Source organism: Rhinopithecus roxellana, chromosome 5 (assembly GCF_007565055.1).
Source record: "Rhinopithecus roxellana isolate Shanxi Qingling chromosome 5, ASM756505v1, whole genome shotgun sequence".
NCBI lineage: Eukaryota > Metazoa > Chordata > Mammalia > Primates > Cercopithecidae > Rhinopithecus > Rhinopithecus roxellana.
Genome location: NC_044553.1, coordinates 117,738,144 through 117,755,491, shown reverse-complemented (window position 1 = coordinate 117,755,491; position 17,348 = coordinate 117,738,144). Strand labels below are relative to the sequence as shown.

The 17,348-nt window shown below is 38.9% G+C and overlaps 1 protein-coding gene across 4 annotated transcripts in view; it reads left to right on the top strand.

The window, feature by feature from the left end:
- Window positions 1–17,348, top strand: part of NTRK3 (neurotrophic receptor tyrosine kinase 3) — a 387,207-nt gene that overhangs the window by 361,920 nt on the left and 7,939 nt on the right. For 2 of the 4 annotated variants that reach the window (XM_030931666.1, XM_030931665.1), the window contains one exon: window positions 16,272–16,313. The exons of the other annotated variants lie outside the window; for them this stretch is intronic. In XM_030931666.1, the coding sequence (XP_030787526.1) occupies window positions 16,272–16,313 (42 nt within the window). The remainder of the gene's footprint in view (window positions 1–16,271; window positions 16,314–17,348) is intronic. 4 annotated transcript variants of the gene reach the window in all.

Genomic DNA, 17,348 nt, shown 5'->3' with positions numbered 1-17,348 from the left:
CAGCTGCGACAGAAAACGCTCTACCTTAAGCAAGAAGGCAATGCACTCTCTTTATAATAAAATTTTTGTTTTCCAGGTTTAGGAATTATTTCTAGTGTTGGCTTCATTCTAAGACCTAAGTAACATCACCATGTAGAGCCTGTTGCTTCTTCTCTCCCTTCTTCCTTCTAATCTCTACTATGACTTCTTTCTATAATTTCATCATCATTCTCTGCCTCTCTCTTTGTCGGCCCAAGACCATGATCTTAGAGAAAGAGATGTTAATGGGAAAGATTTCCAAACAATCAAGGCTAATGAATTTTGAAAATTATGATGATAAATGCTGCCGCAGTTGAACAGATTATCTGGGACCTAGATGTTCAGTAATGAAGACTTGTCCTCATCAGGGAGGCCTTGCCATCCGGAGCCCAGCTGACTAGGTGAGAAATTATCAGTGCCATTTTTACAAGAGTGAGACTGGACATTATGCAGAGAAAAGCTGCAAGAGAAAGACACAGGAAGCAAAGTCCATGACTGGTACTTTTTTCCAATCTGTCTATGGAGAAACATAGATATTTTCTGATGTCATCTTTATGAGCGCTCTCTGGGCTGGTGTAGGTTCCCATCTTACTTCATTGAATCTGCTGATTTAGATATTTCTGAATGAACATTCCCCTTCAGCTTTTCTGAGTGTTTTATTAGTGTTTTATATAAATCAAATTCATAGGATTTCTATCACAATATCCAAAATCTGCCACCCTAACCCATCAATTTACATGCCTTAAAACATTTTTACTAATGAGTCTTTTTTCAATTTAGAATGTATAAGAACTTTAACTTGGTGGTAAATAAGAACATTGGTTTTGGAATCAGAATAATTTGGGTATAAGACTTGGATCTTTCTGTCTCAAGCATTTTTGAATAAGATGCTTAACCTCTCCCTCTCCTTTTCCCTTCTTCTCTCCCTCTCTCCCTCCTCTGCACTTTCCTCCTTCCTTTCTTCCTTTCTCAATACAATGCTGGTGACAATAGCAGTTTTCAGAGCCAATGCGTTTTAGGAGGATTGAGTGAAGCAGTGCATTTTAATTCATTTAGCATATATCCTAGCATAGTATAAACATGCAATAAGTTGCTGTTCTGTATCCCTGTTCACTGGGACAAGAACTTAGCCCAACTTGACTCCCAAACTTGGAATGCTGAAAGCATCTCTTTCTACCTCTGTTATGGTGGAGACCAGAGCTTCAGATAAATTAAGATGAGGGCTCTACCCTTGGGGATTACCTACCCCAGCACTCAGCCTGGCTTGACCTTTTGGGGACCCACTAGGTGACCCTGAGAAATATACTTCATCCCAGTTTCATTAGCCTAAAAACAAGAAGTCCACTTGCTCAAATTCCCCTTCTATATTTGTTGGAAACAGGAATGTGTGTAACAGAGGAGGAATGCCTTTGAATAACAACTCTCCAACTGTGGTTTCTGGCTTCACATTTAAGACTTTCTTGTAGGTTCATCCTCAGAGCAGTCCTCTCCTGCCTTTTGACCTTGAAGGAGAAGCCAAGAGGCAGGGCTTGTTTATAAAGAGAGATGGAGCAGCCCACAGCTGCAGGCCTCAGATTATGGCCTGGAATGCCAGATGCTGCATGGAGGTACAGCTCCTCCATCTCTTTCATCTGAACCTGCCCTTGGCTTACATCCTTCACTGCTGAGAGGCACCCTGGGACTCAGTTGTAGAGTAGCAGGCTGTGTGGAACGAAGTGGACCCTAGAGCTCTAACCTTCTTACAGGGCCAGGAGAGGCATCCAAAGGTTATCCAGTCTCCACTTGACCGAATCATCCCATTTTGGAACTGGATGATACATAAAGGTCAACTAGTCGAACTCTTTCCCTCACCCTACCAATTATGCAGATGAGAACACAGGAGGCCAGGGGTGAGCCAGGAGGTATGATGCAAACTAAGACAGGGTCCTGGAGCTCCTGAATTCTGGCCTATGCTCTCCTTCACTGTCTACAGCAGACACACACACACACACACACACACACACATACACACACACACACACCCTCTGTAAAGTCAGGCTGCTGAAGCTGCAGATGTTAGGAAGGGCCTTGAGCTGAGCTTTCGTTCAGTGTTCTTGATGTCCTGATTCAGATAAGAAAATTATGTTTTCAACAATCTCATGCAATTTTTGAGCAGACAGGAATCTTAGCAAAACTCTGGTCCGACTATGTCATTATTCCAAGTATGAACATTGAGACGAAAAGAAAGCATGGGCTGCCAGGGCCACAGGATGGCACACTGGTAGAACTGGGACAAGAACCCAGATGACCTGAGTCTCAATCCAGTGCTCTTTTCACTCCGATTCCTGGCTTCTCTTGGTGCCAGACCTTCCCTCTGGCTGCCTCCATCCCAGGATGCTAGAGACACCTCTAGGCCTTGCCAGGGCTGTGTGGCTGGGTTAATCGATACCCCTTTCCTGGCATTTCTCAGGGGACGGCCCAACTAGAAACCTGCGGTGCTTAAAAAGAGTGGTGGTACTCTTATGTTGATGAATCACCTTGCAGTTCCCAGAGTGCTTTGACTGCTGTTACCACCCAACCTCAGACTTCCTTGAGAATTTAACCCTGTTATTTTTTCCAAGTTGAATCCCCACTTTTAAATGAAGATAAAGGACTTCATCCACTGTTTCATGTCTGTGGTCCTGCAAGTGAACTGTGAGCTCTCTCCTCTCAGGCACCAAGCATCCTTCCTTTAGAATTAAATGGTCTTTTTCATGACTCAAAGAAAAATCCCCTTTTTCCATTGATGAAGACTGCATTCAACTCCCAAGAAAGCTTTAGGTGTGTGAGAAGGCTAATTGTGTCTACCTTCTCCTTGCCCGTATCAAAGCTCCTCCAGCAGCCAGTAAGTGGATGGATGAGAAATTCAGCTCCAGCTCAGAGAAGCTAGATAAGGCAGCCTGTAGCCTACAAAGGACTTGTGTATTCTTTATGTCATCTCCCATGATGTGCATCCGACTTCCCTTTGCCTGGGGATGTGGCCATCAGTAATAGGTTTCTGCTGTGCTATGTATTGTTTACTGAAGAAATTAAAATATGCAGTGTTTTGGTCCCCCTTTTTGGGCTTCCTCTGCAGCTACTTCTGGCATTTTCTGTTGACAGTTAATAAAACAAAAGGGGGGCCCAAAGGGTCGGGTCTCCCTCCAACTAGAATGGTTAATTTGGAGTGGTTTGGAAGTAGATGATTTTACCTCCAGGTAAAGCTGCGTCTTTCTGGCTGATCTGTCCAACCTGCAATATGTGCCCCGACAGACGGAGTTCAAATGCTTCACGAAGGGTGCAGGGGATTAAGGGCATAGAAATTGAGGGGACGGGGGGAAGAAAAAGTAGGGGTGGGTCTCCATTTGCTTATTGTAGCAGCACAAACAAGCAAAGACTTATCTTTCCTCAAGACGGCCTTACGTTGAAAGAGCTACAGTCTGAGACACTTGAAAATTACTCCCTAATCCAGCCTAAATTTGTATCATCCCTTACCACTAATTATGCACATATACAAGTTCCAAATCAATCCCTTATCTTATTTAAATCCTGACCCAGAGAATACCTCTTGCAAATATTTATAAGATATTTATACAACACTACTAACACCATTACAACTCTTATTCATCCCAATGACTGGGCTTGCACTTGGTAAGCCCCAATATATGTTAGTAAGTAACAGTTGCAATTAGAGTTGTAATGGTGTTAGTAATATTGTTCGCTAATAAATATTTATTATTTATTTATTTATCAGAGCAAGAACCATGCTCTGGGTCCAGGATTTAAAAAAGATAAGGGATTGGATTGGGAATTTCTATGTGTGTCAGCCTCCTGAGTAGCTGGGACTACAGGTGTGTGCCACCATGCCCAGCTAATTTTTGTATTTTTTTTTTTTAAGTAGAGACAGAGTTTCACTGCGTTGGCCATGCTGGTCTTGAACTCCTGACCTCAAGTGATTCACCCGCCTCAGCCTCCTGAAATGCTGGGATTACCCGGCCTAGAATCCCTGATTCAAGGATCCAATGCCATTATCTTAAAGCTGGTGGGATATTCAATCAATAAGAGATATTATTAATGTCGCTTAAAAGATAACTCAGTGAGCCCATTCCTAGCTAAGTTTGCCTTTTGTGGAAAAAAGAAAAAAGAAGCTTCACGCACAGAATATGCAGTCACTGAGCCTAGTCCACAGTAGAAAATGGCACATTCTAAGCAGCCCAGCCTTGTCTTCAAAATTCACTTCAGCTGCTCCTCCTGAGTGTCTAGACCCCTCTTTTGTAAACAGCCTGAATCCAAGGATCCAGACCGGCAGTCACACAGATCTGGCAGCTCCTCGAAACTGCTTCCAGCACTTAGGTGGAACTGTCTTGAACCTGCAAAACCCACAAAATGAAATACTTGGAGTGCGGCAATAGATTAACTTCTATCTTTGGCTCTACCATGCTGACTGGCTGGCATATCATCCCTGAAGTGGTTTCTCATCCATACATTTGAGATTATTGTCTCATTGTAAGGGTAATTGGGCAGAACGTCTAAGTCCTTAGAAAAAACGGGAAGGCTGTGTAACATACATGATCATAATCATTGAGAAATTAGCATCTTTCAAGAAAGATTTAGATTCAAAGTATTATGTATGTGCAGGTGTATTGAAGCCTTGCCATGCCTCTGTTTCACTTACTATCTCATTTAATTTCTGTACATGTTCTGAGTGTGTTATTATCCCCATTTTTATGCACAAGGAAGTCAAGTCTTCCAGAGGTTAAATAAATTCTCCATGATTGCTTAGCTAGCAAATAGCATTGGCTGAGTTATACACCATTCCCTTTATTCTTTTAGATCCTCTATTTCCTTATCTTATATACACATTTCTGATATGTTATAATTTTTACATATTTTTGGCTTCTAACTATTTAGCAAAGTCAATCTTATTTGAAAGAAATTATCTTATTTTGGCTCAATAAGTCTGAATCTAAACTAGAACCTAACTCTCAGTACCTGAGCTATGCAGGGTCAGATTTTTCAAAATCTAGGATCATTAAAAGAATGTATTCTACTATTCTTTATTTATCAATATGATGTTATAACCTGCATTTGGGGGCTGAGTGGATCCCTTTGAATCCAGTGTGATCCATGGATCTGAACTTAGTTGAGCCCTCCAGCTTTGTTGAGTGACTTGAGCTCTTTTAACATCATCTTAAAGTTTGTTTCCACTACAAGATATTAGTGCAGCCAGGAGGCCCCAGTCTAGCCATTCACAGAAGGAAATAAGGGCCAAATTATTTTTCATCTCACATCTTTGGAGTTGAAATGTCTGCTCTCTAAAAAAATACATTACTTGGGGACAGTAAAGGACAATGAGGTCTCAGAAAGAGTGCTAGAATTTAGGCAGGATGAAGAAAGAGGGAAACAAAATAAGTTATAAAAGGCATGTGTTCCTGGGGCTTCCCTCAGAACTTTGCTCCTGGCAGATGCAGCCCTAGGTAAGAGAACTGGGGAGAATCACAATGGGCCTATTGATCCTCTAGGCTCACACTGCTAAACAGCTTGGCTCTCAACTCCTTGTATTTTTGGAAGACTCCAAGGGTTTTTCCTAATCCTGGGGCTAGAGGCTCAGACTGAGACAGCCGTTCCACTGAGATTCTGCTAAATGGATGCTGTTTGTGTAAACTGTCAGAAAGCCCTGCTCTGAGGGAGCAATACTATAATGATGTCTTTGTGAGTTTTCTCTGCATTTTGCCTCCAAAGAATCTCAAGCACCTACTAGACCTGGGGCTGAGAAGTAGGACAGATGATCTCAATGTCTTGACCTTGTGATCCGCCTGCCTCACTCTCCCAAAGTGCTGGGATTACAGGCATGAGCCACTGCACCTGGCCTGTAAAATATTTTGAGATTTATTCTGAGTCAAATATGAGTGACCAAGGCCTTGGCCAGTGACTCAGCCCTCAGGAGGTCCTGAGAACATGTGCCCAACGTGGTCGGGGTACAGTTTGGTTTTATATATTTTTAGGGAGGCATGAGATATCAATCAAATACACTTTAGAAATATATTTGTTTGGTTCAGAAAGGCGGGACAAGTCAAAGTGGGGAGGAGGGGGTGGGTTCCAGACTATAGGTAAATTTAAACATTTTCTGGTTGACAATTGGTTGAATTTATCTGAAGATCTAGATCAATGGAAAGGAATGTTCAGGTTAAGATAAAGGATTGTGGAGACCAAGTTGTATTGTGCAGAGGAATCTCTCAGAAAGCAGACTTCAGAGAGAGAACAGGTTGTAAAATGTTTCTTATCAGACCTAAGGGGGTGCCTGGCTCTTAGTTGATTATCTCCCAGATCTGGAAAGAAAGGAAGGAAAACAAAGGGGGAAGGAGATTCTCCATATAATGTGGATTTTTCCCACAAGAGACTTTGCAGGGCAATTTCAAGGTATGGCAAGGAAACATATTTTGGGGTAAAACATTTTGAGTTTTTCCCTTGTTATGGCAAAGTCATATTGGAAAATAAGTCATGATATACAGGGTTAAATAAAACCTATCTGATGAGAATTTATGGTTTGTAGGGCATACTCCCCAGACCCCTTAGATAGGAATTTGGGCAAGATAAAAAATTCAGAACTTCATCCTCAGAACCAAAATGTAAACCTCATGAGACTCAATTTGTATATTTCTGATTTGTTTGCCTTTGTGTATGTATGCTATAGTCCAGTAATACATTTACATTAAAAACAATAACAAGACTCTGTGGGACTTCAGTTCTGTTTCATTTACTATTCTTAGTGACTTGAACAAGTCATTGCTTTTCTGGCCAAGATTTCTATGTCTGCAAGTCGGCTGGGTAACTTCCAGCCCTGTGTGTTTATTAGCTACAGCTTTAGTGTTGAATCTCTCCTTTCAAGACCTGGATTCTGAGAAACTTGGATTTGAGGAGCTGGACAAGGTACAGTTACAGGGTAGGGCTGCCCCCCACTCCCCGGAAGATACACCAGGAATCCAGATGACATCTGGAGAGAAAGTAGGCTGAACCACCAAAGAGATAGGCCTAATAAATGATCAGGTGGCTGAGAAGAGAGCCAAAGAACTGGTTCACAATACAGCGAGCAGTATCCACAACTCAGAATAGGCTCATAGTTAGACAGTGAGGAGAGAGTAGAGCAGGGGGAGGAGGAGAAAAGGAACTAGGGGATGGTTTCTGAAGGGCAGGCTGCTATTTCTAAGGTTCTGGCAGCCTCTCGCATATGTGGAGAAGGAACTATTAAGAGAGACCAACAGCTGGAGAAGCGGGGCAGTGAGAAGGGTTCATTCCAGAAAGGAGGGCTATATCATTCTGATTAACTAGTTTAGAACAAAACCATTCTCTTTGCTGCTTGGAGACAGGAAGACGTTGCTGCTTAGAGGAAGACTTTGGGCCTTTCCTCCTCCATGTAGGCCATTTATTTCTGGAAATATCCAAGGGAAGTTTCACCAACCCCATATGATCAGGGAATGATCAGGGCAGGACCGACAGGCCCAGGTCTGTATCTATGACTGTACACACGATGCACATGCATTGTCAAGCACACACGTCCATCTAAATCACCTCCCACAGTGTATGGATGTGTGTATGTATATTACATGTAGCTAACCCATTATATGCAGCCATGCATGTGAAATTCCCAAACTCTCCGGAATAAGAGTGCTGATGATTTTAAAAACTGTTATGGTGGCTGCTGGGACTGCTAGTGGGGTCATGTTCAGGGTGATTGCCAGCCGTAGCTGATGCCATCCTCAGACAGCCAAGCAAGGTGGAACAGGCCAAGGCCACTGGGGCGTATGGGAAACCAGATTTCCCAGGGAATGATGAAGGCATAGATTTAGCTTTTCATGTTTTCTTAATGCACATAACCACTTTTCTATGTGAACGGACATGCAATCAAGAAAGATTAAATTTTAATAAATAAAAAATAATGGCACTTACCATAAATGGCACCCTTTATGACAATCTCTTGATAGACCATTTATCATTAACATATGTTGCCAAGGCTTTACCACTCTTCAGAGTTGTCTCCCCCAAAGTAGATGAGTTGCTTTTTCATGTACTTCAAACATTTCTGACTCAGCCCATGCAGATTAGGGAATACAGAGGAAGCTTGAATCCCTCCATTGGTTCCAGAAATATTATGCCCTGTGAATCCACGCTTGCTCGTCTTTGCTGGGTCTTGGTTTCTTTATCTGGAATATGGGTTACTTTGTGTCCTGTATACCTCATCAGAGTTGTGTGAGTGTTTTGAATCTCTTGGTGAGAAGCAGGCTTCTCTGTGTTTTTTGGAATCCACCAGCTGGCTCCTTCTGTAATTAGACACGGAAGCCTGAGAACCTTGTAGAACTTAGCTGTTTCTATTTAACCCAAAGCCGTGGGTTCCGTCTAACTGAAGAAAAGTTGCAGTCACTCAATGGAAATGAGCAAGACAATTCTCTTTTCAGGAAAGGCTGGCTTAGAAGACAAGGGACACTTGTGGTTGGGTGAGTTGGGAGGCAGGAGATTCCCCAGAGTGGAACACTGCCATGCAGGGCATTCTGCCCCAAGTAGTACCTGGAGCCTGAGAATTTAAAGCCACTAGACTTTGAACACCTTCTGTACCACTTATTCCTGGCCCTGAGGAGTGGGGCAAAGTGTGAGCCCTAAGGACGTGAATGAAAGAGATGGGGCTTGGGAGTTTCCACGAGGCATCCCAGGGCTGGAGGTGAAACTGCTGCTCTTGCTCCCCTCCTGTCCCATTTTCTCAGTATATAGAGCTGATGGCCTGAGGAGGGGTAGGATACAGCCTTGGGGAAAGGCAAGAGGAGGACTCTGAATTTTGCATCACTGGATGCTCAGTCTCTGTACCTGTGGTCTTGAAATGTTTATGCTCCTATAAGAATGTTGAAAAAAAATTATGTCCCTTGCACATCTTAAGTTGCCATCAAAAATCTTCAAAGTAATTTTAAATAGTTGCATTCAATGTCATTTCCAGAATATTGTCAATATTGACATTAAAAATACATCATTCCTTTAACACATCTGATGAACTTTAAGTACCAGAGCAATTTGGTACATCATCTATTAAACACATGAACAAGTTCTTAAACAGTCAGTTTTAAATGGCTAAATGGCTCCTGTTCCTTGAATTTATATTTTCATTGCAGTTACCCAACTGAATTTTATCTTTATATATTTTTATTCATAAAATCCTTTTATTGGCCACTCTGGCATAATTTACTGTGGCAAAAATATGTATGAAGATTTGAGTTTAGTTTTTAATGGCCAATGATCATACATTTCTAGATGTTAAGTGTTTTTGGTTTGAGTTATCATTATGATTATTAGTAATACACAGAAATTGGAAACTGATTAAGTTACAATTATTAGTGATGCACAAAAAAAGACAGTTGACAAAATAATATACATATCAATTTTTGATGAATATAAAAGATAAGTAAAATATCAATGGAAATGCATCTCATATTTTTAATTAGTTCATGTATTCATTAATGGATGTTGTTTTAAACTAAGAAAGAAAATTGATGGAAAAGAAAGAAATTTTGTTATTGAAATGTGACTCAATTCTTTGAACTATTATTTAGTTATATTCCTAAAATCACATACTGGTCTCTTATCAAAAATTATTTTTATTCTTCTCCCAGCTGATAATTCTTTTAGGTTTGTCCCTCTCCAGTTGTTTGAAAATAATTGAAAACTACCCAACTTACAAATGGATTTTTCCCCAGTCATTAGAGATTCATTTTCAGCACCTGTACCAGTATTTTATACAGTTCCTTCCATTGTACTCTGTAGCATTTCAGTCCTGAGATTTAGAGTGGGTGAGAAGTTTGTTCTTCCTTTTGGAGAGTGGTGTGTGTGTGTGTGTGTTTGTGTGTGTGTGTGTGTGTGTGTATGTGTGTGTGTGTGTGTGTGTGTGTGTTGGGGGTGGGGGCAACTGGACAAGGGATTGATGGATCACAGGGGCTCTGCATTTAATTTTAGAAAAAATCCATGTGAGAGCTGTGCATTTGCAAAATCCCTCAAAACTATCCTTGCCTGAGTACATGCTGGAAAGACTTCATGTTCTGCATATTCTGATTTGAAACCACTTGTGTGAACACTGTACTGTATCTCTGCCTATTACATGGCATGGAAATTCTAGACCTCATCCCATGGGACAGTGGCTCTTGCTCTTCAGGGTGTGTACGGATAACCTGAGGTCTAGTAAAAAGTGCACTTCCTCATGGACAATAACAAAAGACTGGAAACAATCAAAGGGCCTATTAATAGGAGGCTGATGGAAGAAACTGTGGCATCTCGGAATAGCACAGTGGAATCCTCTACAGCTGTAAAAAGAATGAGTGAACTTCAGTGAAAAAAGCCAAGTATAGAACAGATATGGTATGTTGCATTTCATCTAAGATAGTGAAGAAGTGAATGTAAATCCATATTTGCTTATGTAAGAAATGATAGAAAGATAAACTAAAACCAAACAAAAATGATTATCTGTAGGAGGAAGAGAACAGGATGAGGAGAATGAGCAGAGGTGGGACAAAATTTTGCTTGAATGTACCTTGTTTTGACTTTGAAACAGTGTCTCAGTTTTTACATCATTATAAAGCACCATTAAATCAAATGGAAAATAAAAAACAAAGCAAGTCCTAAAAATTAAAGGCAAAAATGAAACAAATAAGCCTAATTGTATATTACAGTGGTGGCTTCACCACACAGAAAGGAGTTACTACAAATGACTTTAAAACATGGCTATATTTTCTATGTGCCCCTAGTAGGTAGATTCTAAGGACAGAAAGAGCTGCAAAGATTGTAGGTTGAAGGTTGTTTTCAGTAATCATATTATTAGTAATAATATTGAACTGTTATTTTGAAACTCTCCCTGATATACTGTATGTTATTTATACAAATTAGGATAAAGTAGATAATATTATGAGTGTTAATAGGGACCAAGATTTTCTGCATGAGAAAAAACACAAATATAAAAGTAAAGAAGTAAAAGCTCTGTAATTCTAAATTTGATTTGAAAAAAACCAATACGAAGTCATGATGTTTTTTTCTCTTAAGAATTTTTTTCCTAGCTCTTTTTACAACAAAGACCTAGAAATAATAACCACCCCAGTAGAGATGAGCACTCCAATGATCCATGTTGTGGTCTTTAAATTCCATTGCCCTCCAAAATGATCCAGGAATCCCTGGAGATATGACTGATTCAAAGGCTGGAGTAGAAAATGTAAAAGATGAGCCTAGAGTATTATTATTTTATGTCAGAAAGCAGGGATGCTATGAAGACTGTTTATTGGCGTTATGTGAAAAGACACAGGCATAGGCTTTCATTTCCCAAAGATGAAACACCAAGCATCAGAAATAATAACTGCTAACTACGATAGAATGAAACACTTCAAGTGTGTGTGTGTGTGTGTGTGTGTGTGTGTGTGTGCACGTTTAAAGAACAAGCATTGGTAATGCTTTTCAAAACCAAAACAAACCAAAACAATCCTCTCATTGGTCACCTCTGGAGGATACTATGGGATGAATTCATTATTCTAATAACTAGTAAATAAAGAGAACAAATTTATCTTACCTGTCCTGTATAAACTGTTTCCAGTGTAGCCAAATAGCTGATGAAAGGAACTTTTTATTTATAAAAGATTTCCAGCTAATATATGCAGAAGGAATACCATAATTATAATGTCACCCTTTTGCAGCCACTAATGAAATAATGGACCTGGACAATGATCATCAGTGACTGCTAAAATTGCTAGGTGAAAGGGAACTTTATAATAATCAGATTGAATCCAGTGATCAGTCTTAACAGCACAAAGAAGTTTGTCTCATGTTGTGTTACAGAAAGAAGCAAACAGCACCATTTATGAACCCAGAACTAATCCGGGCTCTGGATACCTAGTCAGGTATCATCAAGTGTTCCTGATTATAGGAAATGCAGTAGGTAGAGGAACAGGTGAAATGACCCATGGGGATACAGTGAAATAAACAGTCTGTGAGAATTTTGTGGGACAAGTGATCTGGGATCTTCAACAATCAATCAATCAATCAATCAATCAATCAATCAATGGAAAGTTGGGGCAGAAGGTAGGGGAATCCTATAGATTAAGAGACCCTAGGAGACATTACTGGATGTGATGTGTGGATCTTTTCTGGATCCAACTTTCAGAAATCACTTGAAAACATTTGGGAACTTTTGACACTGAATGGTATTTGGTGTTAAGGTGTTATTAGTATTTTGATAATGCTACAACAAAACCATATGTTTCTGGTTCTCCTACCCTTTGAATCTAAGTCAGAGGCCACCCAATTCTGTAAAAGATCACATAGTAAATATTTTAGGCTTTGCAGGTGGCCCCTGTTGCAACTTTAAGGTGATTTCTTCTGTGACTATTCAACTCAGCCCATGTATCATGGAAGCAATCACAGACAATATGGAAACTAATGAGTCAGGCATGGTGCCATGTGCCTGTAATCAGAAACTCGGGAGGCAGAGGGAGGAGAATTGCTTGAAGCCAGGAGGTGGAGGTTGCAGTGAGCTGAGATCCTGCCACTGCACTCCAGCCTGGGCGATAAGAGTGAGACTCTGTCTCAAGAAAAAAAAAAAAAAAAAAAAAAGGAACTAATGAACTAATGAGCATGGTTTTATGCCAGTAAAACTCTGTTTCCAATAACAAGTGACAAGCTATAATTTATTGACCTTTGGTCTAATTCATTGGGTTTGCAGTAAAGCCGAGGAATGTATATTTTTAACAAGCATGCCAGGTGCTTATGATCAGGCAAACAGCCCTGGGAGGTGATTATAGTTATCCCTTCCATTTTCACACCAGAAAACAGGCTTGAGTAGGAAAAATGACTTGCCCAAGGATCCGTAGCTAGAAGGTAGCAGGGCTGTGTTTATAGGGGAAAATCCTGGTTGCCATGTCCCCTCTCTGCCACATTCACCCCACTGGAGGATGCTAAGGAGAAACAAGGAGAGAAGGCTGAGAAGAGCGCAGGAGGAGAGAGAAGAAAGTTTTTCTGTGCATTGTATCTCCAACTCAGCAGTCTTCTTTAGGGTGAGGCAGAGGCAAAGGGAGTGAGACAGAGCCTGAACACGTGCAGAAAGCCTAGAAGATAAAAGGAAGATATTCTGGAGCATAATGTCAGCTTCCTCACCAGGTCTGAAATCTAGAGTTGCCAGACTTTGCAAATAAAAATACAGGACACCTTGTTAAATTTGAATTTTAGAGAAAAAAAAAAAAACATATTTTTAGTACAAGTATGTTCCGTGCAATATCTGGGACATAATTATAATTTTTTAAAATGTTGTTTAACTGAAAGTCAAATTTAACTGGGCATCCTGTATTTAATCTGGCAGCCCTGCTAAGGTGTGAAGCAAATTAGTAAAAGCATTTAACAAAATATTGGTAGGAAAGGGGTCAAGGGCACCCCCTGCCGAGCGACTATGGGAATCACCAGGAAGCTGCTTACAAGGAAGGTTCAGAGTTCAGAGAGACTGAACTTCCTTGGCCTGGCCAGATTTTGGAATAGGTACTTAACCCTCTCCTGTAAGTTCTTGGTTTGTAGTTGACCTTGACATGGATATCCTAAAGCCTGAGTTGATCAGGCACCTCTGGTCTCTCTATACAAAATCCAGAATCATTCAGAACCCATCTGGTCTCTGGGTATAAAAGAAATTTTATGGAGATAGTGACATTCTCATTCTGCTCCAGCTTGATCTCTAGTATACTGGGAGTGATCATTTTTCTGAGAAACAGTCTTAATAATGCAACCAGGATTGCATTCTTTAATTAGTGCTCATTCCCCATGAGCACTTTCAGCCTCCAAGATTTTTCAAACTCCCATCCTCTTTGTGAGTGTGTATGATATGGCAGGGAAAGGCAATGATTGGTGGAAGGTACCAAGGTAGCCATGGGCGCTTCCCCAGTGCAATCCAAAGATCTGTTTCCCTCCAAGTACTTATTTTTATTTCTAGAATCATTCCTTGGAATATTTCCTGTGCATTATTACTTACATCTCTTTTTTCAGGGTTCAGTCTTAAAATACTTAATTTTCTCATTGAGAGCTTGGGTCAGTAGCTAATATTTCTTATGTAGTGCTTGGGCAAGGTACCTTATCTTCATCTGTGATACGGGGGTGATAGAGGCTTCTATCCCACAGGAATGGAGAGAGAGAGCTTAAATAAGGGATGTATGTAACATGCAGTGGCCAGCACTCATTATTAATTAATTAGCACTACTCATTTCTCATATTACTGTTTCTGGCTAGTTTATGTCTGGCTAAGTTTTACCATGGAATATATTTGTCAATAATTTTCTACCAGGGAAGGCTTTGACCACTACCTTTCCCAGACAGGGTCTCTCCAAAGAATGATATTGGTCAGCTTGGAGGAAAATCAGCATGGATTTTTATGGGAAATAAGGAAATTTGAGGAAATTAAGTTTGTTATGCTGCACAGTAGCATGTAAAGACACACACAATGAACAGTTACTGTACTTTGTGTATACACTTTTGCACTTAACGATACTCAATGGGTTTTTACATACATAATCTCATTTTAGGCAGGTTGATGCTTCACTCTTATTTTGAAGATAAGGAAACTGACGTGCACAGGGTGTTAAGTGCTTGTCAAAAGTGACATTTAGAACCCAGGGCTTCTGACTTCCAATGTCATGCTCTTTGTTGTATCACAGGCTTCTTGAAATATTTTATTACTAGTCCACTCCTGGAAGAATGCTGTATAAACTTCATCCACATTGGCTGTGCTGCTTGGTGAGAATTTTGAAGATTCTTCTCAGGGGAGCCTCTGTGACCAATTAATATCCTTCTGACATTTTTTTGCTCGAATACTTAAGTGCATCACAGTTTACACCCAGGACACTTGAATTTCTGTCTGTAAAATTGGAGCTTTCAATCTGGAATACCTCTTCTAGATTGTGTTTAAAATTATGTAATGAGACACACACCAGCATCAATTTGTAAGACTCCATTATTGAAAATTTTTCACCAAGAGAAATGTTCCTATATTCCTGACTTCTATTTTTTTAAATGAACAAACCAAGTGCAATAAACCAGTCTATGATATTCTATCACAAACATAATTTTTCTTTTAAAGATATTAATTTTTTAATATATTAAATAGAACTTAAATTAGGTTCACTGGTTTCCTTATATTCACACTTTTTTTTACTGTTTTTAAATTTTCAAATGTGATACATGATTATCACAAAATTTCAAACAGCATAGAAATATATATATGTGTGTTTATGTGTGTGTGTGTGTGTGTGTGTGTGTATAGATATAGCAAAAAATGGGTTTTTCTCTTTGGTCATTACTCATACACTATAGAGGAAGCCACTGGTTTATTGATTTTCTGGACATTTTTCTATGCATTTTCAAGGTTACGTGGTATCACTATATATTTGCATCTGTATCCACATATACATTTTTACATGAATAAGAGTACTAAAATATATTTTTCAATGCCTTGTGTTGTCACTTAATATATCTTAGATATATTTACATATCAGTACACATAGCTCTACTATATTCTTTTTAACTGCTGTGTATAACTTTAACAATGAACAAATTTTTGCTTTTAGAATGAATGAAATAAACACCTTAAACTAAACATTTTTGCTTACATGAGTGAATATCTTTCTAAGACTCCTAGAGGTGAAATTCCTGGGTTCAAAGTCACTTGCACCTTTAATGTCGACAGATTCTACCAAGCTGACCTCAGAAAAAGCAGAAACATTTCTCACCAGTGGCGTTTGAGAATAACTCTTTCCTCACCCCTCTCAAACACAAGATAGCGTCAGTTTTTTTCAATCTTTCCCAATTGACATTCAGAAATGTGTGTTTCTGTTGTTTTAATTGACATCTTTTCACATGTTTGTGGCCATTTCTAGTCCTTTTGCGGATCATCTGTTCTTATCCTGTATTTATTTTTCTGTTGGGTTGCTTTTCCTAACTAATTTGAAGGAGCACTTTGTATTATATGGATTTTAATTCTTTGTCTGTTACATATATTGTACTTTTTTGGTCATTTTTCTTTTAGCTATGCTTATGTTGTCTTTTGCCATGCAAAATCATTTAATTTTTGTAAGTTGTATCTCTAAATCTTATTCTTGATGGCTTCTTGAACATGTGTCTTATTTAGGAAGGCCTTCCTTTTCTGAGGGTATAGAATACTTTTCTAAGTTTTCTTCTAATATTATTATTGTTTTGTTTTTTATGTTTAGCTCTTTAATCCATCTGGAAATGATTTTTGTATATGGTGTGAGGTAGGTATCTAAGTGTATTTTTTTAAATGAATAGTTCATTGTCCCAATATTTTAATTACTAACCCATTGTTTCATATATTAAATTCCAATATTTATACATGGGTCTGCCTCTGGACTCTCTAGTTTGTTCCATTAATAATTTTGTCTATCCTATGCCAAAATGCAATGTGTTCATTACATAGTTTGATAAAATGCTTTGCTATCTGATAGAGTAACTCTCCCTTATTGTTCTATTTCAAGTATATCTTAGTGTTTATCAAATAATTGCTACTTTAGATGAATTTTGGATTCATCTTTTCAATTTCCATATACCATTTCATTTTGGTTTTCATATATATTGTGTTAAATTTTCAGATTAATCTAAAGGAGAAATGAAAGATGTATAACATTGAGTCTTCCTATTCAAGGAAATGATACAACTTCTCATTTACTCAGAACTTCTTTTATGTTTTTCAATGCTTTTATTTAAATAACCTTGGGCATTTTCTGCTGAGGTTTATGCCAAGGTGCTTTAAACACTTTTGTTGTTATTGTACAAACAATCTTATTTTCCATCGTATTTTGAAGTCATTGCCACTGGCATGTGAGAATAGTTTGATTTTTGTGTGTTTCTCTTCAGATAATGGTTCTAACTGCTTTTTAGTTAATTGTCTTGAATAGTCATATCATATTCAGACAACAGCAGTTTGACTTTTTTTTCAGTATTTCTATCCTATTTAAAAAATTCTTGCTTTATTGCATTGGTTGGGACCTTTTGAAAAATGTCACATAAAATTCGTGATAGAAGATACCTTATATTTTCCTCAAGTTTTGTCAGTAAATATGATATTTAGCATATTCAATAAAGGAAGTTACCTTCTGTGAATTAGACTTTTAATCAGAAAAAGATGTTGGGAATTTTTGGCATTTTTGAAAAGATGTTTTTTCTCCTTTTATCTTTTAATTTGGTAAATTTAACAGTAGGTTTCCTAAGGTTGAGACATTCTTACATTTCTAGGGTAAACCTTATTGAGCTGTAATATGGAATTCTTGTAA